The 25,340-nt window shown below is 49.2% G+C and overlaps 2 protein-coding genes across 2 annotated transcripts; both read left to right on the plus strand.

Annotated features, from left to right (window-relative positions):
* Nucleotides 1–1,165: 1,165 nt before the first annotated feature.
* Nucleotides 1,166–15,538, plus strand: GOLT1A (golgi transport 1A). Its single transcript, XM_037812044.1, has 5 exons — nt 1,166–1,276; nt 10,027–10,118; nt 11,116–11,294; nt 13,326–13,389; nt 14,075–15,538. Exons 1-5 carry the CDS (start codon nt 1,252–1,254, stop codon nt 14,111–14,113), a joined length of 399 nt encoding a protein of 132 aa, XP_037667972.1. The 5' UTR covers nt 1,166–1,251; the 3' UTR covers nt 14,114–15,538.
* Nucleotides 15,539–21,863: 6,325 nt separating this feature from the next.
* KISS1 (KiSS-1 metastasis suppressor) lies at nt 21,864–24,636 on the plus strand. The gene is made up of 2 exons (XM_037806150.1): nt 21,864–22,397; nt 24,338–24,636. The coding sequence occupies exons 1-2, from the start codon at nt 22,295–22,297 to the stop codon at nt 24,634–24,636; spliced, it is 402 nt and encodes a 133-aa protein (XP_037662078.1). The 5' UTR covers nt 21,864–22,294.
* The last annotated feature ends 704 nt before the right edge of the window (nt 24,637–25,340 follow it).

A 25,340-nucleotide genomic window follows, 5' to 3' on the forward strand; every position in this document is an offset into this window, starting at 1 on the left:
CTACTTGCTAACAGTTTTTTTTCTAATGTTCACCCCTACTACTCTCATTTTCTTGTGTGCATGTGGTTGGTTTTTTTGTTTGTTTTGTATTTTTGTTTTGTTTTTGTTTGCTTGTTTTGTTTTGTTTTGCCTAGAATGGCTTCTGGTCTTCTAGTTCTCTTAAGTTCAAACGTAGTTATTGTAAGTAGATGCAAGCAGTCAGCTTATTTCATTATGTCTTCTAATAAGTCCTGCCTAAGCATTTGTAAGTTGAGAGACACCATGTTTTATTATAAAATTTCTGTTCTTGCTTTTCATTTACGTTTTTCTTAAATGTTGTATGTAGATTGGTCATATCATCTATGGACTTCATTTCAGGATAGAGGATAAAAGGGGTATTACAAAAGGGATGGTAGAGCCAATGAAGCTGAGAATCACTGCTCTACAATGGAAGAGAGGACCTTAGAAACCACCTACCCCTTCTTTTGCAGGACCACATTGGGGAAAAGATGCACCCTGTCTACACAGCTGGTAGGTGAACTGGAACCAAGCCTCCTGATGGATCCAACCCTACCCCAAGCCCAAATTCAGGGCTTTCTCTTTCGTAGCTCAACCTCACAGTCAAAACCGAACATTACTGGGGGAGAGGAGACCGCAGCCCTTTATGTCCTACTCCCTGGTGGTGCTTTTGCCCTTGATTTAACCATATCTGCCTCTCCCATTTGACTGTCAGCAATAGGTTTTAGTCCAGTGCTTATCGACCCCTAGCGTCTAGCAAGGGTACTAGCATAATGCAAACAACTTGCAAAATGAGTTTATTGATTTCCAAAGAGATACATGGATTCCAACTCTTCCCACCCCCTCTACCAAACGAAGAAAGGATCCTGGGTACACCCCAGATCTCATTTCGTCCATTTTACAGTCCAAGTTTTGGAGAGGAGATGGGAGCAGCTGAATTCCACCTCAGGGCATGGGGGGTGGTGGCAGTTGGGTCAGGTGGTTGTTGCCTTCTCTGGGTGAGGGGCGGCATATAGGAGGGGACAATGTGCTTTGGGGAGAACCAGGAGAAGGAGGCATGCGACTTTAAGCAGCCTTTGTGTGTGGGTGTGTGTAAAGAAAGGGCAGAGATGGGGGGTAGTTAATGATTTACCAGAGCACTCATTTCACAACTTACCAAGGGTCAGCTTCTCATCAGCACGTGCCAGCTTGGTCCTCTCTGCTCCTTCCCACTTGCCAGCTTTGACTCGAGAAGCCCCCCAGGCCAAGTGCAGCATGATCTCCATCACTGAATGGCAGAGTGAGTGCAGGGTGCTGTGGAGGGGCTGGGCTAGAGTGGGGCATTCAGGCCAGGTGGGGTGCAGACGCGGCCCCTCCCGACTGACCTCTGGAGCCAGTGGCGGAGAGCTGCTGTGTTGGCATCCAGAGGCAGCAGGGCCAGGGATGGGTGTGACTCCCCTGCCTTCCAGTGGGTGGGGGCTTGCTCGGGGCCAAATTGATTCTTTTCCCATTCGGGGTTCTTAGAACGGGGAGCCCCAATGCTGCCAAGGTAGACTCAGCAGGCTTCTGCCCATTCAGACATCTTTCTCTCATAAACCCTCAAGGCCTTGGGTCCCTTCTTATCAGAAACTAAACTCCACCCCCCTTCCCAATTCACTCTCTCCTCTCTCCTAAACATCCTTCCCCTTCCTTAGGGGGAGAAGGTAGGGAGTGTCCACAGATCCAGGAGGGATGGGGAAAACTGTGGCTCCAGAACAAGAAAAATGAGAGTTTGGGTTTCATTTGGGTGAATTACCTAAGGCCTCTGAGCCCCAGTTTCTCATCTGTGAACTGGTGAAAATATTCGTTCATTCATTGAACAAATTCAACTGTGCTCTGTGCCAAGCATTGTGTTGGGCATCGAGAATACAACGGTGAATAAAACAGACATGTTCCCTGCTTCCATTCAGGAGACGGGGAGACAGATAATTAACAAATAAAGATGTAAATACATGGTATGTGGGATAAGTGTTATAAACCCTCTGAATAAAAATAGAACAGTGTGAGGAGGCTGGGGAGAGCAGGGTAGGAAAGGTTACTATTTTATAGAGAGCAATCAGGGAAGGTTTCACTGAGAAGGTGTCTTTTATACAGAGACCTACAAGAAGGAAGGAAGCAAAGCCATGCAGCTATCTGGAGGGGAGAATCTTCCAGGAGGAGGCAGCCAGTGCAAAGGCCCTGAGGCACTAGCATGCTTGGTGCATTTAGGAAAAGAGGCTGGTGTGGTTGGAGCAAAGAGAGTAAGAGAGAGAATAGTAGTAGTTTAGGTCTGAGACATAAGGACATTGATTTTATTTATGTAAGATGGGAAACCATTGGAGGGTTTATGCAGAGGAGCAGTGTGACATATTTTTAAGAGACTATTCTGGCTGCTGGGCTGAGAATAGATGCTGTGAGTGTAGCAACAGGGAGACATATTCTGAGATGACAGAACTAGTAACCTTGGAATAACAATATATGGAGAAGAGGGCTCAACTCTGAGCCCAGTGGCATGCCAACATTTTAGTAAACTTAATAGCATGCAAGTAAATATTCTTTTATCAAATACTCTAAGTCCTATGAGAGAGAGCCATGAGGGAACCAGATATAAGTCAGGAAGTGGAGAGTAAACCAGGTTTCCCTGAGGAACTGACATTTGAATTGAGACCTGAAGGATGAGTAAGGGTTATTAAGAGAACAGGTGGGGAAAGAATGTTCCAGGTGAGGAAACAGCATGTGCAAAGGCCCTGTGGCAGGAAGAGCAGAGTGGCAGGAGTACAGCAGGCAAGAGGGAGAGGGCAGGAGATGAAGCTGGACAAGTAGGCCTGGGCCCAGTCATGCAGAGCCTGTAAGTCATGGCATGGATGGGCAGGACTCCGTGTCTCATTCTAAATTCAGTGGGAAGCCAGTGAAGGATGCAAAGCAGGGCAGGAATTCGATCAGGTGACAGTTATTCTCAAACACTTCAGGAAAAAAATGGTTTGTGCTGTATTTGCAACTTTTATGAACATTTGTGATTCTCAAAAAAAAAATTTTAAGAAAAAAAACTTAAACGGGTGTGCTGGTTTGGAGTTGTTATGTACCCCACAAAAGGCCATGTTCTTTTAATCCCTCCCTGTGGGGGCAGACCTATTGTGGGTGGGACCTTTTGGCTCAATTGAGATGTGACCCAACCCATTCAGGGTGGGTCTTAATCCCTTTACTGGGGTCCTTTATGAGGGTAAGAGAGAGAAAACACCAAGAGACATTGGCAGACAGCCATTGAAACCAGAACCCAGGAGAGAAGAACCAGCAGATGTCACCATGTGCCCTCCCAGTGACAGAGGAACCCCAGATGCCAGCAGCTTTTCCTCAGAGAAGGTATCCTCCTCTTGATGCCTTGGACATTTTCATGGCCTTAGAACTGTAAATTTGCAACCTAGTAAATCCCCTTGTAAAAGCCAACCCATTTCTGGTATATTGCACTCTGGCAGCTTTAGCAAACCAAAACAATGGGTCCTGAGACTCCCCACACAGCCTCGGGCCTGAGGGGCCCAGGCACCTGCTCCTGGAGATATTCCTTTCCTTGGAACTGTGGCTGTTCCAAGAAATATTCCTTTCTGGAACAAGAAAGACCCTGAAACGGGCTTCAGTTAATACGAGCTACAGAGTGCGGAGATGGGGCAGCCAGCTCATCTGCTTAGGCCTTCAGCAGTGGGCTCTTCTTGGCAGCTGCCTCTGGAGCTTCCGGGAATGGGGCTAACCAGGCCGTCAGGATTGCCATCAACGTGCCATGCCAGGATACCTAACGCTGTCGGTCAGTGAGGTCTGGGGAGGTCTCTGCTTCCCCTAGGCTCAGCCCTGGAGAGCCAGGCCTCCCGGAAGAGTTACCCTGGGCCCCCGCTGTTCTCTGCTAGGTGGGGCGGGGGCCAGCTCCGCACATCTCCAGGAGGGGGCGCACTTCCCCGTCTGTCCATATCCCAGGGACCCCGGGAGGTGGGCACTTCCCTCTCTCCTGCCAGCATCTCTATGACGTGCTCCTCCACCCTTCCTGCCGTGGTTGCTGCCCGGAGAACTTCAGCAACCACCCCCAGCTGGGTAACTTGACTGAAACCACTAAGCTACCCGGGATCAGAGGAAGTGACAGGCAGAGGCAAGGACCCAGTCTGTGTGCACAAAACACCGTTTCCGACCCTTTCCTGTGAGGACTTTGTGTCCCGGTGCGGTTTCTCCACAGCACACTGCAAGCGCTGAGCGTGAAGAAGGCTGCCCCACCACAGGGAAGGTTCTGGAATTGCGTGAGACCTTGAAGGAGAGTGTGGAACAAGCAGGAAAGTGCTAACTACGCAAGCCAGCAAATCATTGTTGTAGAAGAAGAAGGTATATTACAGGAAAGAAGAAATAAAGTCTGAATGTGAGAAACTTACGATGTCTTTACAAAATGAGTATGAGACTGCTAGTGTTTACAGAACAAAAATATGAGTATTTTAACAAAATGAAATGAAAGCCCAACAAAATGTTCAGATTGTGTTTCCACATGAAAACATCCACCAAGGGACACAGAGGGGAAGAATGTGCTATCACAACTGGAGCCAATGACAGATTTTTTTTGGCAGGTATAAATTAATAACATTTTTAGAACAAGCATAAAAACTTAGAATACCTTTATCATTTACATTAAAGAAATATGGTTGCAGTTTTCCTCCACAATATCCTGGTCTCAACAAAAGTATCATGACAATTAAAGTAAATGTAATTTCTAGATTCTCAACTTATTGTCTCTGAGGTTCAAAAAATCACACGATAGGAAAAGACAGAACAAAACCTTCATAATGAGCTGAGGAGACTGCACTCTTGCCAGCTGTCCTGGACTCTCAGGGACTTAGTGCAGGTCGTCTCTGGGAGGAGGAAGCAGATACCAAGCCTGAGTGGACTGTGATGGCTTGTCAGACTCATTCCAGAAACACGAGGAGCCGGTCATTAGTGGAGGACAGATTCTGGGTGACCACACGATCCACTGAGAGCAACGATGGTCCACTGAATCCCAGCAGGATCCAGCTTCTGCCAAAAATGAGGCCCAGGAAGATGGGTGCTTTTCTGGACTATGACTTGGTTGAGGTTTCGGTCTATCATTTGAATGATAGCTCTCATTTCTAGACTTTTAGTGATTCTTTTAAGGAAGTTCTTGGCCTTATTTCAAATCATCTTAAAATCTGTACAGTAACAGATTATGAAAGATTAACTATGTGGAAGACAATTGTGTTGTTTCATTTTCTTTCGATTGTAAGGAGAACTTAGCCAGTAAATCGTGTCTCAATAATTCTGTTTGTTTTTTATGTAGTTCTGCCTCAAACCAGCCAGAATAATTTCCCCTCACTTTTAACAACTATCCATAAAAACATAGCAATAGTGCCAGTTTCACCAAGGTTAGGAGGGTTACTTCTACAATGTGACATAACAAGTCCAATACAATTCTTTCTCTTTAAACAACACCTATATGTTATTGTTTTTTAAAAAAATGCAATCCAATCTTATTTTTTAAAAATGAAAATATTCTCGATAAAGTTATATATGTTGTTTAAAAAGACACTCTTTCCACATCCCTATCCATCTTGGTACCTGCTTTGTAAAGACATTTACTTTATCTCTATGTTTCCCAATAACACATTATTGTTACTGATTTTTTTTGTTCTTTATCAGTTGACTTACTACTATCAAAAGTGAGGACTTCACTCTCTCTTACAACCCCCTCCCCTCTGCATGCTCCCCCCACATTTGCCCTCATAACCCATGGATAATCCATCAGTTTGATTTTTCTCTTGTGAACAACCTTCTGGGTCCCTCTGTCCTCGTGTTCCTGCCTGGACAGGCTGCTCCCCAAGTCTGTATGACTGTCAATCCTTCCCTTCACCATCATTCTGGAAATTGCCTTATTTTCTTGGGTCCTCAGTTGCCTTAATTCCATGTTTTCCTCCCTCGTTTACTCTCTTGTTTTAGTGCCTCACATCGTTCAGCAGGTTGCAGGGATATCAAAGTTGGAGGACCTTGCATGCTGAAAATATTTTTATGCTACCCACTCACCATTGCTCGTTTGGCCAAGTGCAGATGTCTAGGTTTAAAGTCATATCCCCTCAGTTTTGAAAGTATTGCTCCATCAACCACTAGCATTCATTGTTGCCACTGAGGAGTTGGATGCCCTTCGGATTCTAGATCCTTTGCAAATCACCTGTTTTTCCTCTGGAAGCTTTTAGGATCTGTCTTTACCTTCGTGTCTGAACTTCCATGTTATTTTATTTTTACTGGGAACTCAAACCTTTTCAATCTAGAGAATTGTGTTCTTCATTTCTTGCTAAGTTTCTGAATTTTTTAAGGTGGCAAATTCATGAGTTCATTCAGTCGTTTAACATTTATTTATTTAGTGCTTGTTTTGTGCCAGGCACTTTACTAGGTGAGCCAAATGAAGGTCCTCTAGGAGCTTACTCTCTAAAAGGGGAAAACAGACAATAAAACAATCAAGATGATAAGTAAATGGCAGTGCCTATATTGGGGGTGAGAAAATGCCACAGAAATATGAGGAGGAAGAACAGTGTCGGGGCACCAGGGGGACAGTGAGTTGGGGAAGGAGACGTGTGTAGTAGGATGGACAGGGCAGACCTCTTTGGGAAGGAAAAAACTGATCAAAGACATGAAGATGTGACCCTTCAGACAGCGAACAGCTGGAGCAAAGACCCTCAGGCTGGAGCCTGCCAAGCCTGTCGGAGGAACCCAGGCAGGCTGGTGTGGCTAGAGGGGAATGAGTGGAGGGAGGAACGGAAGAGGTGAGCTTGGCAAGGGGGGCCAGGGTGGGGAGAGCCAGATCAGAGAGAACCTTGAGGCCATTTTATAGACCAGCTTTATTCCGAGTGAAGTGGTAACCCTTGGAGGCTTTCGAGGTAAAAGTGACATGATCGGACTTTTCTTTTAAAGAGTTCACTTCCCTCTAACCATACTTTTTAGTGGTGGGGCTGTACAACATCAAGTTTATATTGTATATACAATTTTACAAATTGTTTAACTCACTTGAAATGGTTAGAATTTCTTTTTTATTATACAATGCATACATATTGGTTATAAGTTCAAACAATCAAACAGAAACAAAATGGAAGGTCCTCCTAGAGCTTTAAATCTTTCTTTCCAGCCCCACCTGAACTAAATTGCACCATACTCTCTAGTGACAGTACTGTTGTCCTTTTGATGTATGTTTTTCTGAGCTTTATTTACAAATAAAAGTGCTTTTACTTACAAATGTATGTATACAGACATATTTTTACATGTGATAAGATAGAGCTGTACATATTGTTCAGTAACTTTGCTTAGTTTCATATAACTTTGCCACAAATTGAAATAAAAGTGATGGCAGCAGAGAAATTGAAGGCAATGAGTGCAAGCAATTCTGTCAAGAATCATTGCTGGGGTAGAAGCAGAAAAAATAGGGTGAGAGTTGATGGGAGATGCACTGCCCAGGGAGGGTTTCTTTTATGATGGGTGACACATGGGCCAATTTGAATACTGATATAATCCAGGAATCAGAGGGATGGGAGATGTTATAGGTGATGGAACAAATTCTTTGAGAAGGAAGAGAAGATGGACTCAAGTACAAGTGGTAAGGACAGACATAGAGATCAATGGTAAGTTTGTTTTCTACAAGGGTGCCAAGACAATTCAATGGGGGAAAGAAGAGTCTTTTCAACAAATGGTGCTGGGACAACAGAATATCCACAGGCAAGAGAATAAAGTTGGATCCTCACCTCACATCATAAACAAAAATTAACTCAAAATGGATCATATCCCTAAATGTAAGAGCTAAAATTATAAATCTCTTAAGAAGACAACATAGGAGTAAACCTTCTTGGCCTTGGATTTGGCAATGGATACTTAGATATCAAAAGCACAAGGAATAAAAGAAAAAATAGATAAATTGGACTTCATCAAAATTAAAAATTTTTATGCTTTAAAGGACACTATCAAGAAAGTGAAAAGACAATCCATAGAATGGGAGAGAGTATTTGTAAATGATACATCTGACAAGGGACTTATATCTAGAATATGTAAAGAACCCTTGCAGTCCAACATTAAAAAGACAAATAACCCAATTTAAAAATGGGCAAAGGGTTTGAACAGACATTTCTCCTAAGAAGATACAGAAAGGGCTGATAAGCACATAAAAAGATACTCAACATCATTAGTCATTAAGGAAATGCAAATAAAAACTACGGTGACATTCTACTTCATGCCCACTAGGGTTGCTATAATAAAAAAGATAGACAATAATAAGTGTTGATGAAGATGTGGAGAAATTGGAACCCTTATACAGTGCTGATGAGATTGTAAAATGGAGCAGCCACTTTGGAAAAACATTTTGTAGTTCCTTAAAATATTAAACCTAGAATTCCATGACCCAGCAATTCCACTCCTAGGTATATACCCAAGAGCAGTGAAAATATACATCCACATAGAAACCTGTATACAAATGTTCACAGCAACCTTATTCATAGTAGCCAAAAAGTGGAACCAACCTAAATGTCCACCAACTGATGAATGGATAAATAAAATGGGGTATATCCATCTAATGGAATATTATTTGGCCACAAGAAGGAATAAAACACTGATACATGCTACAATATGGGAAACTTGAAAACAGTATGTTAAGTGGAAGAAGCCAGATACAAAAGGCCACATAGTGTATGATCGCATTTATATGAAATGTCCAGAATAGGTAAATCTACAGGGACAGAAGGTAGATCAGAGGTTGCCAGGAGCTGGGAGGAGAAGGGAATGGGGAGTGACTGCTAATGAGTAAGTGATAAAAATTTTCTGGAATTAGATAGTGGTAATGGTTGCACAACTTTGTGAATATAGTAAAGGCCCCTGAATTGTACACTTTAAAAGGGTGAATTTTACAGTATGTGAATTATGCCTCAATATAGCGGTCATTTAAGAAAAAAAAAGCATGCAAGTCAAGGAACTGTTCATCCAAAGGAGGACGGACACTCCTTCCATTGTTCCAGGGGTTGTCTCAGGTTGGATTCCCCTGAGAATAGAAATTGCGAGGAGGACATGAGTGCAGGTGGTTTATTTAGGAGGCAATCCTGGGAAGCAGAAATGAAGTGGGGAGAAGAGGGACACAGAGTGGGTGAAAAAACCCCAGTGGGATGTGTTTATCAAGGTCACAGTTGCAGGGGCCGCTGAGGGGTGTCCAGAATGCCTCCCAGCATTGTTGGCCTGCAGGATGGGCGCTGGGGCATTTACCCAGCAGCTCCCACACCCTGCGGATTGAAGGTCGCCCCTGGGGGGCCTTAAGACCTTGCACTTCTGTGCTGTGCTTGCTGGCTCTGAGCACAAGCCTGCAGCGTCAAAGAATGCCCTGAGGCACTAAGCAGAAAGAAAGGACACACTGTAAAGTGGAGGTGGGATGCTGTCAGGGTGGGCTTTCAACTGAGAGCTGGGGACTGCGGCAGTTTTAAGGAAAAAGGAGACGGTGTGAAGAATGGTTCAGGAGAGCAAGCTTGCTGAAACATACAGCACGACAGCTGGGCAGTTCTGAGACGCTTGCAGGCTGGTGGCCATGAGTTTTAGCAGTACTTTGTGCCCCAGTGTGGCTGTGCCCCAGGAGCTCTCAGCTGCACTTGGGCAGGAACACAGCAGGCAGAGGGCTGGGTTTAGCGAGGCAGTAAGGCAGAAGAAAAGATGTACAAGGGAACTGGGAGTGTTTGCAAGGAAGATTATGATGCTGGCTTATGGAATGAAATGTAAACTGAAAACGAGTTGGTTAATGGAGCATTTGAAGACATCTGAAGCATTTGAGGAAGCTGAAAGTGGTGAGGGGAATACCAGCTACCTCACAGAATGCCGCAATGCATTGTCCTTTGAGAACATGGAAACTGAGCTTCCTGGGTGGAAACAGGCTCCCCGTAACCTACAGGGCACTTGTCCAAGGGCTATGGGGGAAAGTTCCAGGCATCCCAACCTGCTCCTCAAAGCCCCATCCCACCACCACCTCCTTGCCCCTTGCAGAGATTGGTGTGGGCATCACCGGCTTCGGCATCTTCTTCATCCTCTTTGGAGTACTTCTGTACTTTGATTCAGTTCTTCTGGCCTTCGGAAACGTGAGTCCCCCGGTCCTTTGCATTCTCCCCTCCCCCAATCATCCTGAGATCTCTGTTGTCAGCCCCAAGTTCATTCAGATCACACCCAACCAGGGATCAGGCACCATCAAGTCTGGGCAGACAAGGGTCACTGGGGAGGGACAGCAGGACCTGCTGGGCACAGAGAGCCCGAAGTCCTGGGTTCTCATGCCAAGCTCTGGGTGAGGCTCTGGGGGCACTGAGATGAATCAGACATTGTCCCTGCCGACCAAATCCCACAGTCTAGTGATAGGGATGAAGCATGGACATACATGACTGGGGGTGGTGGGGGCGGGGGCTGTGGGAAGGGCAGGGTAAGACAAACACATTTACTATGAAACAAGGTGCTGAGAGGAAAGAAAGCCCACCAAATTGGGAAAGGAAGAAAAGGAATTTGGAAAGAAAAATGGGTGATTGGGGTGAATAAACACTTCCAGGTGGATGAGATAGGAAAAGAAAAGTTACAGAGAAGGGGAGAGAAAGCATTAGTCCTGCTGGAAGAAACCCAGAATTAAATGTGATTGAATTCTGGTCTCTCAAGGGATCATTAGAAGCCAAGCAGGACACAGATCTAGGGCCGGGCGTGTAATTCTGTAGGCCATGCAGCCCCTGTGATGGTTCTACGAGACTTTAACCTATTTAGGCCTCGTCTTCGTATTTGTAACCTGGAGAGGATCTCGCTGCCTATTCCTTCTTCCCTGGGAGGCGTGATGAGAAGTGGAATCAAGTAGGAAGAGGGTGGGATCTAAGGAATTGGATGGGAAGCCACAGACCTTCGAAGTCCATCTCCTTGCCCAGGCCCCTGCCTCTGGGCAGTTCTGTTCCTAATCAGGGCTCTAGAATTTTGCCATGTTCCTGGATCACCCTCTTGAAGAGCTGGCAAGCCTGGCCCCTTGTCTGCTCCTGGGCCCCGGCCCTGAGCCCCTGACTCGGAGGGGGCTGGTGTGTTGGCTCTCACGTGCCTCTCCCTCCCCGACAGCTGCTGTTCCTGATCGGCCTCACCCTCATCATCGGCCTGAGGAAGACGTTCTTGTTCTTCTTCCAGCGGCACAAGCTCAAGGGGACCAGCTTCTTCCTGGGGGGTGTGGTCATCGTGCTTCTGCGTTGGCCCCTCCTGGGCATGTTCCTGGAAACCTATGGATTCTTTAGCCTCTTCAAGTGAGTGCAGGCCCTGTAGGCCTGGCAGTGGCTGAGACTGCCCCAGCAGGTCTGGGCAGCATGGCCAGGAGTGGGGACAGAAGCTGGGACTTTATCCTGCAGCAGATGGGGAGCCATGGAAGAACTGCAAATGGGGAAGGAACATCAGGATGTCACTTTGGAAAGGCCCCTCCAGCAGTGGGTTGAAAGATAAGTTGGAGGGATTGGCCTGTCCCACAGGAAACATTGAGCACTTACTCTCTGCCCAGCAATGGGCCTGTCACCAGAGAGGGGACACAGGGCCCCTCCATCTGGTCCTCACCATCAGCTGGGGAGGAAGGGCAGTGAACGAACATTTGCCCAGCCCCTAATTTGCACCAAGCATGCTCACAGTCATCATCTCATTTTATCCTCTCCACAGCCTACCGTAGGGCTATCTTCTACTTTGTAGATAAGGAAACTAGCACTCAGACAGGTTGCCCCTTGCCCAGGGACTCACAGCTAGCTCTGCGCAGGGTCTTGAACTTGAGCCACGTGTCTCTGGCTCTTGGCTTCACAATCCTTGGCCTGTCTCATGTCAGCTCTGGGTGAAAGGCAGGGGGTAGCTCTGCAATGACATGTGGCCACTGTCAGGGCTTTGGGAGCTCAAAGGAGGGAGGCCAGGGACGTGTCCTAGAGGAGGTGGGATGTGAGACAGACCTTGAGGGATGGGTAGGGCTTAAGAGAAGACTGGAGGGTGCTTAAGGAGAAGAAAGGAAAAGATATCAGTGAAGATGGGGTGGGAAGGAAAGACTGTGTTTATGCGATAATGTGGAGAGAACAGGGGTTGCAATGGGGCTAGTGGGGCCAGGGAGAATGACAGCTTATGGAATCATGGGAAGGAGCTAGGATCAGGAGCCCTTGGCATCCTATAGGAGCCCTATTATGCTTAGTGCAGCCTTGGAAATGCTCTGGCTAGGCTGAATGTCCCAGGCCTAATAGACATTGGGTAGGGTGGCTTCAAGACACAAAATTTTCTTGGTCATATGTTCTGACATTCATTTAAATGATATTCAAATATGTCATGATTCAAGTAGTTATTTATTCAAATAGTCAAATTTATAATGAGCCCCTGCCTTATGCCATTTACAGAGCTAGGTAGGAGGATATACACTAAATAATGAGAACGTTCCTGAGGAGCTTGCAATTTAGTAGGGAAGATAAGTAAATTCTAACAATAGCTACCATATATAGAGGGCTTAGAAGTGTGTGGGGCCACTGCAGATTCAGTAATTCAAACCAAAAATAAATCCTGACAAAGACACTTTGCAGCAGTACTGGAGGGGCAAAAAATATCTGTGCTGTAAGGGACCTAAGAGGTGTGGTTGAACCTTAGGAAACTGAAGCCTAAGGAAAGAGCCTGCCCCCTCCCCACCTACCTGTCCACTACACTCAGGTCTCCCTCCTCACCCGCAAACCTGGAGCCCCCAAGTCCTTTGAGGAATCACACATATGTCCCCAGGCAGGTCTTACCAGGGTATGTTTGCAGGGAAAAAGGTTGCTACATGCCCAGGGATGCCAAAGCATGAGAAAGTTTAAATTGAGTAAGCCTCCAACAACCATCTGTGCCTGGAGCCCAGGAACCTGGAGCAGATGGCACACACCCAATCTAGGGAGGAGAAGAAGTCATCAAGCCAGGATAAACCTAACAGTGACAACAGCAACAACGAGAAATGAAGATTTCCTGCACATTTCTTTGTGTAAGGCCCTACAACAGAGATACGATTATTTAAGCCCATTTTACAGCTGGAAACTGAGATCAGAGAATTTAAGGAATTTACCCAAGTTTATACTGTGCCAGTAAGTGCTAGGGCCAAGATTTGAAACCAGGGAACCCCACCCCAGAGTCTACATTCTTAGCCACTTCTCTTGGCTGCCTCTCAAATAGCAGGGCCTCTGAAGCCAGCCTGTCCCCTATGCCCAGGTGGCTTTTGGGGGACCTCAGCCTTGCTGACCCTCTTTCCTCCCCTTCTAACCCAACACTGACCCCTCCCTCCACCCCTCTGCTCCTAGGGGCTTTTTCCCTGTTGCCTTTGGCTTCCTGGGCAATGTCTCCAACATCCCCTTCCTGAGTGCGGTAAGTGGATTTATGTACGTGGCTTGGTGGTGGTGGCCCGGTATGGGGGGAGCAACACGGAGTTGGTAAAACAGCTGCCTGGGTGCAGTGGACCCTCCCCCATCTCCCCAGGTTTGCTGGCCTTCAGATCCTCCTCCCCTCCCCACACTGCCTCCATCTGACTAAAGCAGATGAGACGCTGTGCCCGCAGTTGCACCTAAGGTCTGGGGTATGGAGGATGTGGCTATTAATAGCTCCTTAAAAGAGTCAAAGAAACTGAGTCTCAGAGACTGTAAGTGACCCAGTCGGAAAATGGCTGAGATTTTCTGGGGAGCTGGCTAAGCCTGGACTCTGGGCATGGAGAGGATGTGGCGTGACAGCAATGGCAGAAGGAAAAGCAGGTGGAAAATGCTGTCCTCTTCTTGGGACAGGCATGCATGCCGTGGTCGCCAGCTCCTGTCCCTTCCCCTCCCTTTCTCTGAAGCACCTGACAGAATATGTGCTCTCTGAGAAGCCCAGGGGGCCCTACAGCCAGCGCCAGGATGTATCTGCCAGCTGCATCCCCCCACCCCCACCCCCCACCCAGCCTCCCCTGCAGATCTGTGCTCCTCACTGCCCCCAGCTCCCAAGGCCAGCTCCATAACAACCTGGATATTGAGTCTGCTTCCCAGGCTTTGTCTGGAATAATGTTTCTTGGCTCCCACAGCTGTTCCGCAGGCTTCAAGGCACCAGCTCAATGGTCTGAGCAGCAGAGATGAGCTCCTTGAAGTTGGACCATTGGTGGAGAGGGCTGGAAGGGAAATGGGGCCACCCCCTCAGACCCCCACCCTGCACTGACTCATCTCCCCATCGTCCCTGGACTTCCAACAGAGGGAAAGATGGAGCTGAGCGACTGGTGTCAGATCCCCCAGGCGACTCAGGAGGCTGGCAGGGCAGTAGGGAACAGAGATCCAGGGCTCCGTGGAGATCAGACTGGGGCTGCCATTCACATCCTTGTCCTGTGTTTATGGGAGCAAAGATTAAATCCCCAAGTTGTGAGTGTGTCTGAGACTCGAAGTCAGTTTCTCCAGCCCACTAAGTCCACTTCCTGCGTCAGGACCAGCTGACACACACGTCATTCCACATAGCGGGGCTCAGTCCTGCTCTCATATGGCTTTAGTTCTTACCCTGGTGTTTAACAGTCCCGATGAGTGAGATAATACATTTGCAAGCCATTGTTAGCAGTAAGTGTTTAACAAGTAATGGGTAGTAAATCTGTATGCCTCAGCCAGAGCCTGTGCTGGGAGATTCCTGTCTGAGGATGGAGACATAGCCCCTGCCTTCAAAGATCCCCAATCTGATTAAGGGAACAGACCCTGCCCTGGGGAGCCCCTAGTCCAAGGGTAAAGAGAATTCTCACAGTCTCACGAAAGAGGCAGTAAACTGCAATACATCCGTTTAATGAATAACCATCTCTCGAGGGCCCTCTGTATCTGCAGGGAGTGGGTGCTGAGGGGACAAGGGAGAATAAGACCTTATTTTTAGGCCTGTTCCAGCCCTCGAAGTACTGCATACAAGCAGTCACAAAGCAGTGTGGTGACTACCACGCAGGGGCTGGCGTGGGTGCCACGAGAGGCAGGGGCAGGGCCCACGAGCCCCATCTTCGGTTGTGCTGTCACTGCCTTCAGGGAAAGGTGAGTGCCCCGAAAAAGACCCTCAAATTCCCAAATGCTGCTGTTGCCACTGATTTACAACAAGACACTTTTAAAGCAAAGAGCTTTTTCTGTAACTGTATTTCTGTCCACATGGTTTGGGCTTGGCTTTGATCTTATCCCTGTTCATCTTACAAAGCCCCCTGCCAGCCGGGTCAAGGCAGTCAGGTCTGGAGAGCACCCCTGGCTTGGGAGGACGGCAGCTCATTCCCACGACCGTGCTCCAGGACCTGCACAGTGCCTGGCTCATGCAAGCTATCAACAGGTATCCTCCCTGCACCTCCATCAGAGGGAAGGATGGAGCTGAGCGGCTGGGGTCAGATGCCCCAGGCAACTCAGGAGGACGGCAGGGCAGTAGGGAACAGAGATCCAGGGCTCCGTGAAGATCGGAGTGGGGCTGCCATTCACATCCCCGCCCTATATCTATGAGGCCCACCCAAGGTCCTCTGACCCTTGCCCACTCCACCCCACCACTCTGATGGGACCATATCTGATGAAACTATCTCATTAATACTTTCATTCATGGGACATCGGTTAAGTTACTACTATCTGTCAAGTGCTGCAGAAAGATGGAGTTAGGAAGTGAAGGGGAAATGCACGGAGGGAGGGAGAGTGAAAGAGAGCCTACCAACCAGCTCCTGGTAGCCCAGGTGGGTGGGGAGCAGGGGTACCCCTTGATGAGGTCTCCCTGGGTCCAGAGTGAGGACTTCCGCTTAGAATCTGGGTTCTGCTGCTTATTCAGTAGCAGTTGGCCTCCGACCCATACCGGGCAAATGTTCAAGGCCCTCGTGTGTTATTCAGAGCGATCAGTTTGACTGTGAGAATGATAACTTCCGAACGAACTTGAATGTTCATCCATCCTGGATATTGTTCCTAAGATGAAAGTTTCTCCAGACAGTGATATTGTGGAGAAGGTCATGGTGACCCTCAAGGGGCACGACCCCAGTGTCTGAGAGCTGGGGTCCCTGCGTCCATTCCAGGGACGTACCTGGGTATGGGGACCCCCGGGTGCTGGCCAGTCAGGATACTCTCTGCCCTAGGCCAGTGTTTTCCAGATTCCAGAATGCCACCCACTAGTGGGCCATGAACTAAATTTTACAATTTTAATGGAATCGAACAGAAAATTTCAGAATGTAGTAAATACAAGTGTTGTTTCACAAAAATGTTTCAGTTACGTAAATGTGTATGTTTATAAAAACTGCATCTGCACAGAGTCACAGGGAAAAATATATTTCTTACAACGGTGCACACTCAAAAAAGTTGGAGAGCCACAGAACAGAGGCCGCTGACCGAGCTGGGCCCCTCGTTCCCCTTTAATTAGACCCCACGCCCTCAGGTGAGAAGGGAGTGGCCACAGGTCACTTGCCTCCCATTGCTCCCACCTCAGGTCTTGTTGATGGGGACACCAGGCCTCAGCAGCCCCTCATCTCTTCAGCAGTGCCTTGGGTACGTCCCCGGAATGGATGCAGGGACCCCAGCTCTCATTAAAGGGGGCTGCTGTTGATCTCAGAATACCTTTCACAGTAGCCATGGAGACAGTCCTGGGGTCCGAATCTGAGAGCAGACTTTCAGGAGGAAGGCTGCCGGCCGTGTCCAGGGCCCCTGAGGTAAAACGTGGAGGCAGAACAGAACACAAGGGTCTAAGGACTGACCAGAGGCAGCCTGAGAGGAAAGTCTCCATTTGAGGATTGTGGTGATGGTCACGGTAAAGGGAGTGTGGATGAACCCAGAAGTTAAAGTGGAAAAGATTTTGTGTGGACGGAAGTCTGAGCATAACCACAGGCTAGGAGAAGGGGAGAGGAGAAACTGAGACTGCGAGGGAGGAAGGACAGCTGTGACAGGTGTGAGGTGGTCCTGAGAAGCACTGGTCAGGCTCCTTCCCTGAGAGCATGAAGGGATGTTTCACAGGGACCAGGAGGTGGGCAGGACGTGGGATCCCCAGGAGAGGAGGGGGATGCCGTGGATGCGTCCGTCAGCAGCCAACTTCACTGGACGAGACCATGTGGAAAATGTAGCACATAGTATGTGCCAAATAAATCACTGTCACTCCATAATCGAGTCCTGCTGGCCTCGACACAGCCCCTGCTAATTCTCATTCTTTGCTGTGACCATTTTAAGCCTTTTTCACTTTCCTCAAAACCTAAACTCCACTGTGTTTCTCAACCCTGGCTGCACCTTAGAAGCCCTGGGAGCTTTAAAAAATGCTGATGTGTGGTCCCCATCCACACGTGATCCCTGGGGTGGGCCAACATCCGTACACGTGGAAAGCCCGTCAGGGCTTCTCACAGGCAGCCTGCTTTAAGAACCACTGGTGCAGTGGTTAAGAGCAGAGAGCGGGGGCCAGGTCCACCTGGGTACAGGGCCAGACTCTGCCGCTCCCTCACTGTGACACTTTGAGCCTCAGTTTCCACATCTCTGAAGTGGAGATAACACTACCCAAAGGGTTGTTAGAGGGGTTCCATGAGATCAGTTCCCTAAAGCACGTATGTACTTGGCACACATCTGGCATGTAACGGGGGCCAGTCCTGGCCATGCGCTGAGGGCGAGTCATGATTGTGTCTTCTGGGACAAAAGCCACTTGGAGACGTGGGGGCTGGGCTACCTCCTAGAGTAGGCCCAGCAGGCTGAGGGCTTGAGGTGTTGGAGCTGTAGACTTGTCCTCCAGTGTCTGCTTCCTCTGTCAGTGTCCTTGGGGTCCTTCTGGCCTTTCACCAGCCTTTGTCATAGAGGTAGAGAGTAAACCTCTGTTCAATCACAGCAGGAGAAGCTGCTTCTGGGAGTGAGGGGATGGACATGAGACAGCAGGATGCTGTGGAGGGCAGAGGGCAATGGGCAGGAACAAGCCATCAGCCCAGCAGAGCCAGGGTGAGTTCATGGAGCCATGGCCCTTCACCCCGACTCGTCACCCAAGGAGTGCCTGCTGTGCTCAGTTTCTGGCATGGCTCCCTTGCTGACTGCCAAGTGCAGAAGTCGCTCATCAACAGTAGATCTACTGTGACACCTGAGGGAACCATCCTCCTTGCCAGCCCTGCCTCCAGCCCTAAGCATGTACCTCTACCCTCACCATGGCGGAGCCCTTGGCAAAGCAACAGCCCCATGAAGCAGCCCAGGGCGGAGGCAGGAGGGACTTTGGCCCAAGAAGTGGGTGAGGCACGGAAAGCATGAAGGCTGCAGAAAAGGGATGGGGGAAGGAAACAGAGCCAGGCACTGAGCTTGTGGGGTCTGTCTTCACATCAGCCCATGAGATAGCTCCTCCCTTCACCATCTCCATTGAGACCCTAGGAGCACTCAGAACTCGGCAGGGCTGGGATTCACACTCAAGTGTCTGAGGCTGAAGTCTGGTCTCTCAGCAGCTCCATGAGAGGAGAAAGTGAGTCACTGTGCCCTGGCCAGTGACCACAGTTGGGACCACGGCCCTCCTGCTTCTGTTCAAGCTGTACCTGCGGCTCAGTCTGCCTTTTCCTCTTTTCTCTGCCTGCTCACATTAGGCTTTGTCTGCTAAGGTGGGCCCCCATGCCACCTCCTCTGCGAAGAACTTCCCAACTGGGAGTCAATTCTCTGCATTTCCATAGTCCTTCCCAGGTACGTCCACCTTCCAGAGGTACCATTTTATTCCGATTTCTAACAGCCAGCTGCTCACATACCTGTCTTACCACTCTGACTGTGTCATATTCATTTCAAAACCCTGCACTGAGCAAATGCTCAGTAATTATTTGAGAAAAAAAACAGAGGAGGAAAGAAGAAAAAGGAGAGAGTCCCCTCCATCCCCCTACCCCACCCCTGAGTCATAGAACGTGGCCCAGGGGCTGCCTTCCGGTCTGAGACCCAAGCTGAGCTGGCTTTCTCTCAGACCTATGGGAACAAGGAGGCCCCAGGTCAGACTGTGCCCTTCTTCTCTCTTCTCTCCTCTTTGTCTTGCTCAGTTGGAGCAGGGTGTTATCTGTGGCTTGTTCCACTCCTCCTCAAACACTCCATTTCAACCTTGTCTCCAGAATGGGTCTCCAGCTGAGTGGGTCTGGGGGGAAAGGGTGGAGCAGGATGGAAAAAAACAAATGAGAATTAGCCATCCTCGGAGACTTCTGGAGCCGGCAGGAAGGGGTTGATTTCCACCCTGAGAGCCAGGAGGTGGGAGACAGCCATCAGGGCACTGTGCTCCGAGGAGAGTCTGACCGGAGGGAGAGGGCGGCAGAGGTGGTCCTAAGCCTGGAGACGTCGCCCTGGGCTTCATAAAAGGGGAAGTGATCAGGGAGCAGTGAGCGCCAGCCCAGGGGCCCAGTTCCCCTCCCTCTTGGTGTTCACTCACCCACAAAGCCTCAATACTGCGAGACCCCAACAGCTCCCGCCCTGCTAGGACTGCGCCCAGGTAGGTGCACGGCAGCATCCACGTGTGGGATGGGTCTGCCCCTGGCCCAGGGATTCTCCAGAGGTGGAAGCAGGAAATGAGTTTGAAGGCTGACAGATGTGACCCTGGCAGGCAGAGGGAGTGGTGGCAGAGTGGGGGGCTCCTGATCTTTCCTGATTCCTGGTTGGCCAGATTATCCTGGGATGTCTGGGTGAATACACTGAATTGCACTTTATTTGCGAAACCAGGACCCTGGGGATTCCAAGGGCTCTCTCTTGTGGGAGGAATAAATGCAATGAATGAATTCTCCGTGGCTGGGAAGGTTTTGCAGAGAGCTAGGGAACCCCTCAGGGTTCATGGGCTGAAGATACGACTCTTCTGAGAAGTTCCCCAAATTATGGCTGGCAGATACAATCCTAACCAAAGAGCACCTACCTACCCATCCTGTTAGCCCCCAGCACTAACAACTGGGGATCACCCCAGGGGGGAAGTCACCTCACTTCAAAAGCTCTCCCACCCTGCCTGGAATTCCTTGTTACTCACTAGGTACAAAAACCCCCGGGAGCTGATGTTTCTTTTCCAAACAATTCCATTCCAATGACCCCTGCTCTCTGGGACTCCTCAGCTGGGTATGGATGTGTGTGTGTTGGGGACAGGTTGTCAAGGAAAAGCAGAGTTCTCACATGATGCCCATGGTATGTGCTATTGATAATGGGGAGGGGAAAAGAGGAGCACAGAAGAAGGAGCACTACTTTTCCAACCACCAGCTGGCACACATGTGCTGCATCTGAAATGCAAATCTGCACACATTCCTTTCTGGCTCAGCCTCCTTCTGAGGTGCCCACTGCTTCCCAGGCAAAGCCCTGCACAGCCCTGAGAGGCAGTGCCGGGACCCCTTCCCCAACTTCAATGCTTTCTCTCCACCCAAAGATGGACGGAGATGGAGCTGGTCGGCCATGGTTCCTCCACACCCAGCCAGTCTGGCCCCAGTGCCCTAGCACCCCAGAGCATGCCACTTCTCTACTGGGAATGCCTTTTGTACACCTTTATCCATCAGCCAGCTTATGCTTGGAACCCTAGCTCTGGCATCACCCCCGGCAGAAAACCTTCCAAGCCCTGCAGGATGGGCTCCCATGGGCTCCCGCAGACCCTGTGCACTTATATGCCTCTTGCATGTCATTTTCAGTGTTATTTTGGAATGATGTTTAAGAGTCAATTTCCCAAGCTAGACTGCGAGCTCCTGGGGGCAGCGGGCCTGGCCTTAGTACACCTGTGCATCCCTAGCACCCAGCACAGCGCCAGCACCTAGCTGGTGCTTGAGGAATGATTTCTCAGCTAATCTAGACCCTGTGCACCTGTGATCTGGAGCCAAAAAAGAAATGGTTTTATAGTGTTCTCTCTAATGGATTGATTCTGCCTCTACTCCATGGCCAGCCCCAGGACTTAAGGCAGGTGCACAAAGCCCTGGTCTGGGATTTGGGGTGTTACAGAATCAATGTCTGCTAAGATAAGAGACCACCGGGGCGGGGGGGACAGACCCTGACCAGCATGATCCAATGCTCTTATTTCTCACACAGGGCAATGAGTACCAGAGATGGGGGGTGACATGCTCACATCTCACAGGGAGAGAGGGCAGAGCTAGGGCCAGATTTAAGCACTTCTGACTCCATTTCAAGACTCTTACCCTCTGCCTCAAGCCAGAGTCCTGGAGGAAGCAGAAAGCAGGGTGGGGAATAGGGGCATGAGCAGAGGGAGAGATGGGGCCCAGCAACCATTAGGAGCCAATGGGCACAAATAACACTCCCATCCCTCCCCCCCCCGCCCTCCTTCACACCCACCCACCCCCGCTTTGGCCCATGGAGAGGCTTTAGGTCTGCTGAGGACACCCCTTTACCTCAGCCTGCACTGTCCCCTGTCTCCCCATCAGTTTGCCTCCAATCATAAATTTGTCGGACAATCTCCAAGAGCCTGATGACTTCTTCAAAAAGAGATCAGAATCGGGGGCTGAAGGCGGCAGGGAGGAGAGGGGACAGGGAGAGGGGCTGAGGTGAGGGTCAGGGCACCCGGCTCCTGTCTCAAGAGAAAAAATGATGCGGCCAATTGAATTCATATCCTCTCAGAGCCCACGGAGAATAGAATATGGAGACAATGGATCTGATAAATCAGGGAAAGGGCTTTCTTCTCCCTGAGTTATAGGCAATAACACCATTTAATGACCATCTTAGAGGCTGTGAAGGGTTATGAGAGGGAGCAAGATGATTGCCTCTTTCTTCCTTTTTTTTTCTTGGAAAAGGAAGAGAATTAAGTTTCTATTACAGCAGGAGGGAACTGAGCCAGGTTCAGGAAGGCACACTCTTGGGGAGAGCAGAGCGGAACACAGAAAGTCTAGGATGTCTGCAGAACCCAGCAAGAAAGGAAGAAGTGTCTGTCCCCAGGCTCCAGAGAGGCCGCGGGTCCTCAAACCCTTGTCACCCACCCCTCCTTGCTCCTCCTGCACCCTGCATCTTACCCCTTATTTCTCTAACATTCCTCTCAAGCAAACCTTGGCCATTCCCAACCTGAGCAGTCCTGCCTCTGCCACCCAATTGGATCCTTCCTTCCTAACCCTGCTGACTATACTTCCTCCAGGAAGCCCTCCCTGATGACCCTCACCTAGCATGAGTTCAGCTTCCATTACATTGTGTATGTGGTCTCAGTCCCGTTTCTGTGAAGTGTTTGTTCACACTCATCCCTCCCCTGGGAGCCTCTGAGAGCAGGAGCTGTCTCCCTCCTCCCTTCGAAAGCTTTCCCCTTCACACCAGGCTCTGTCCCCACACCCAGCCCAGACCTGTGCCTGACCTGGTCCTTCTTCTCTCTCTCAGAGCACTTCTGGGACCCGCTGCTTCTCACCAGGATGAATTCATTGGTTTCCTGGCAGTTGCTGCTCTTCCTCTGTGCCACTTCTTTTGGGGAGACATTTAATAAGGTGGCTCCTGCAGAGGATCCTAGACCCACAGGTATGCATTGCCTGGGAAAGGGGGTGGGAGGGAGCAAGTAAGTCGTTGCAAAATGAGATTTACCATACTGCTCAGATTACAGCTAGTCTACTGATGTGCATTTAACGGAGACCTAAGACTGTAGCTCATTTAGGACCCCCAGTCACCCGGCAACCTAAGGATGGTTTGCCTCCATTATCAGCATCAGGAGTGTCACAGAGGTTCAGCGGCTCATCAGCCCTGAGCCCTTTCATGGTTTTCTCACACAGTGTTCTTTGCTTTATGCCATCCACCTCTCTGTGCAGATCTGTTGGAAGGGAACTTACTACACAAGTTTCTTTCATCAGTGACCTCAGACCCTTTGTGAGGAATTTGAAAAAGAGAACCTAAACAAAAGGACAGATCCTTAAGACCTGTCAACCTCATGAGTTCACTGTGAAACTGATGAGCTGGAGAAAATGAGGTACAAGGAGCAAAAGAAACTTTCCCTAAGTCACTCAAACACTGCAGAAGCCCAGCTGGTGCTAGAGCTCCCCAAGAATGTGTGTACTGAGTGGCACCAGCTAGCAGCTTGCCTGGCAGCTTTCTGGGCACAGTAGAACCTGTGGCTTAACCTCTCTGAGCCTCAGTTTCTCTCTCTATGGAACTGACCGCAGGCTCTGTACACATTTGCTATTACTGTAGATGTACCACAGCAAAGAGAGCATGGCCTCAGGTGTTCTTTGCTAACAGTGTCTTCCCCCCTGGGATCAGGCATTCTTTCTGGGTGAGGGAAGTTGTACTCCACCCCTGCCAGGGGACACTGAGTCTTTGGCTCTTTGGGGCAAAAGGGTTTCGGTGAGGCCATAAACAGTAGGCTGAGCAGTGATCCTACTGCTGGGATAGTGGGTGCAGCTCAGAAGGATGCCATTCTCCCTTCCTGCCTCGGCCAGGCCCTAGGCATGGTAGGGGGTGGGAGGGGTCCCCAGGTGGATTTTCTGGACTATGCGCACACTTCTCGTCTCCAAAGTGTGCCCAGGCATTGAGGAGCAGGGCTCAAAGGCGACTTCCCACCCCACAACACACACCCACTCACACCTACTCACAGACCCGGACTCATTTCCACTAGTCTCTTGTCACAACTGGCCCAGATTATTGTCTACTCAGAGCTAGCTGCATGACTTTACTGACAAAAATTATAGTTAATTTAATGAGCCGTGCATGCGAAGGGTCTTCCAAATTAGCCTTGATAACCCTCAAGAGGAAGGGGAGAAATTAAACCAAAGACAGGTAAGGTCAGGCAGTTAGGGTGACCCAGATAATTTTGGTTCTTCACTGAATCCTGCTAGAGGATTATTAGGGGTCACAATTATTGTTAATCAGAGACCAGGGTTGTATCTCAGGTGGGCACAAGCACAAGGGACACTGCTGCTCTCTTGATTTCTGTTACTGCAAGCTTTCTGTTAGTTTTTACATCTTTAACAAGCATTTATTGCGGCCCTACTATGTGCACGGCACTGTTCCAAGCACTGTAGGGGATACAGAAGTAAAGGAACATGACGCCCACACTGCCCCAAGGCCAGCTGATGCAGAGACCAACGGATGTGCCAGGCAGGGAGCCGAGAAGAGGGGCAAAGGCTGAGTGTCCAGCAAACATTTCCGTGTTATTTATTTCGAAGCTATACCTTTTTTGCTTCTTAAAAGGAAGTAATTTAACAAACGATTTTTAAGATACTGCTGGTAAACATGTAAAACCAAAGCCTTGTTGGAGGAGAGGGCAGCAAAAGGGCTAACTACCTAAGCCACGGTGGTCACGCTGGGTCTACTGGTATTTAATTGTGAGCTCCTGAGAAGTCCAGGAACAAAAAGGAAAGCATAAAGAAAAGTAAAAAAAAGATGGGGAAGTGAGTAGGTCTTCCAAAGCCCCCGAACTCGCGAACGCCGGGCCTCACCGGGCCTCTCCCTGTTTCCCTCTGTCCTAGGCCAGCGGCTCGGACCCCGCTCCCTCCTGGCCGCCTGGGAGCAGCGGCCGCGGCCTGGGCGCCTCCCGCAGCCGCCGGATCCCCGCGCCCCGGAGCGCGGTGCTGGTGCGGAGGCAGGAGGGCCTGTCCGCCTACAACTGAACTCCTTCGGCTGCGCTACGGAAGGCGGGACGCCGCGTCCGAGGCGCCGGGAGGGGCTGACACCACCGAGGAGTCTCCCCCGGGAGACGCACTTAAAGCCCAGGAAAGGGTTGGAACACGGGGTTTGGGCGGGAGGGGGAAGGGAGTTTCTGTCCTGAAGCAACAAAGGAAATGCTTTCAATCACCAACGTGTGATCCGTGGTTAATTTTTGCAACCAGGGCTGACGAGGTGGTTCCTCTTCTCTCTTTAATTGGACTTTTAGTTGGTTTTGAGATGACGTCCCTGTCATCAAAGTCAGTGCTTCTCAAACTATGTATGTGGTGAAGGACCAGATTTGTTGGTTTTCCTCCCAATCATTGCAGATCAATTCTTATTTAAAAAAAAAAAAAAAAAAAAGATAAAAATGAATCACTAGAAATCCAAAATTAAAGAAAAAAATTAAGTAGAAGCCCAAATTGGATGGCATTTTGAATGTTTCAGCAGTGTCAAATTTCTATAACAATTCCTGAAGGCTTACTCTTTTTTTTATTGTGGTAATATACAACACATTTCCTGTTTTAACCACTTTCAAGTATACAATGGAATGGCGTTAATTAGTCACAATATTGTACTACCATCACCACCATCTATTACCAAAACTTTTCCATCACCCCAGACAGAAACTCTGCCTGCTAAGCATTAACTTCCCATTCCCCACCCTCACTCTCACTCCTGATTCCCCATGATGGAAGGCTTACTCTTAATTCCTGTACTTGTCTCACTGCAAATAGGTAACAAACATTTTGCAAACTGGCATGGACCATGTCCTGAACTTCCAGTAACACTAACCTGGGTGTGTGGTGGTGGTGGTGGGGGGGCAGG

The sequence above is a fragment of the Choloepus didactylus genome, chromosome 2 (genome assembly GCF_015220235.1).
Source record: "Choloepus didactylus isolate mChoDid1 chromosome 2, mChoDid1.pri, whole genome shotgun sequence".
Classification (NCBI taxonomy): Eukaryota; Metazoa; Chordata; class Mammalia; order Pilosa; family Megalonychidae; genus Choloepus; species Choloepus didactylus.

Coding starts and splice junctions, on each gene's coding strand:
- GOLT1A (XM_037812044.1), top strand. CDS start 1,252: ATGATCTCCATCACTGAATGGCAGA. Junction 1,277..10,026: donor CTCCATCACTGAATGGCAGA/GTGAGTGCAGGG, acceptor TGCCCCTTGCAG/AGATTGGTGTGGGCATCACC. Junction 13,390..14,074: donor ACATCCCCTTCCTGAGTGCG/GTAAGTGGATTT, acceptor TGGCTCCCACAG/CTGTTCCGCAGGCTTCAAGG.
- KISS1 (XM_037806150.1), top strand. CDS start 22,295: ATGAATTCATTGGTTTCCTGGCAGTTGCTGCTCTTCCTCTGTGCCACT. Junction 22,398..24,337: donor AGAGGATCCTAGACCCACAG/GTATGCATTGCC, acceptor CCTCTGTCCTAG/GCCAGCGGCTCGGACCCCGC.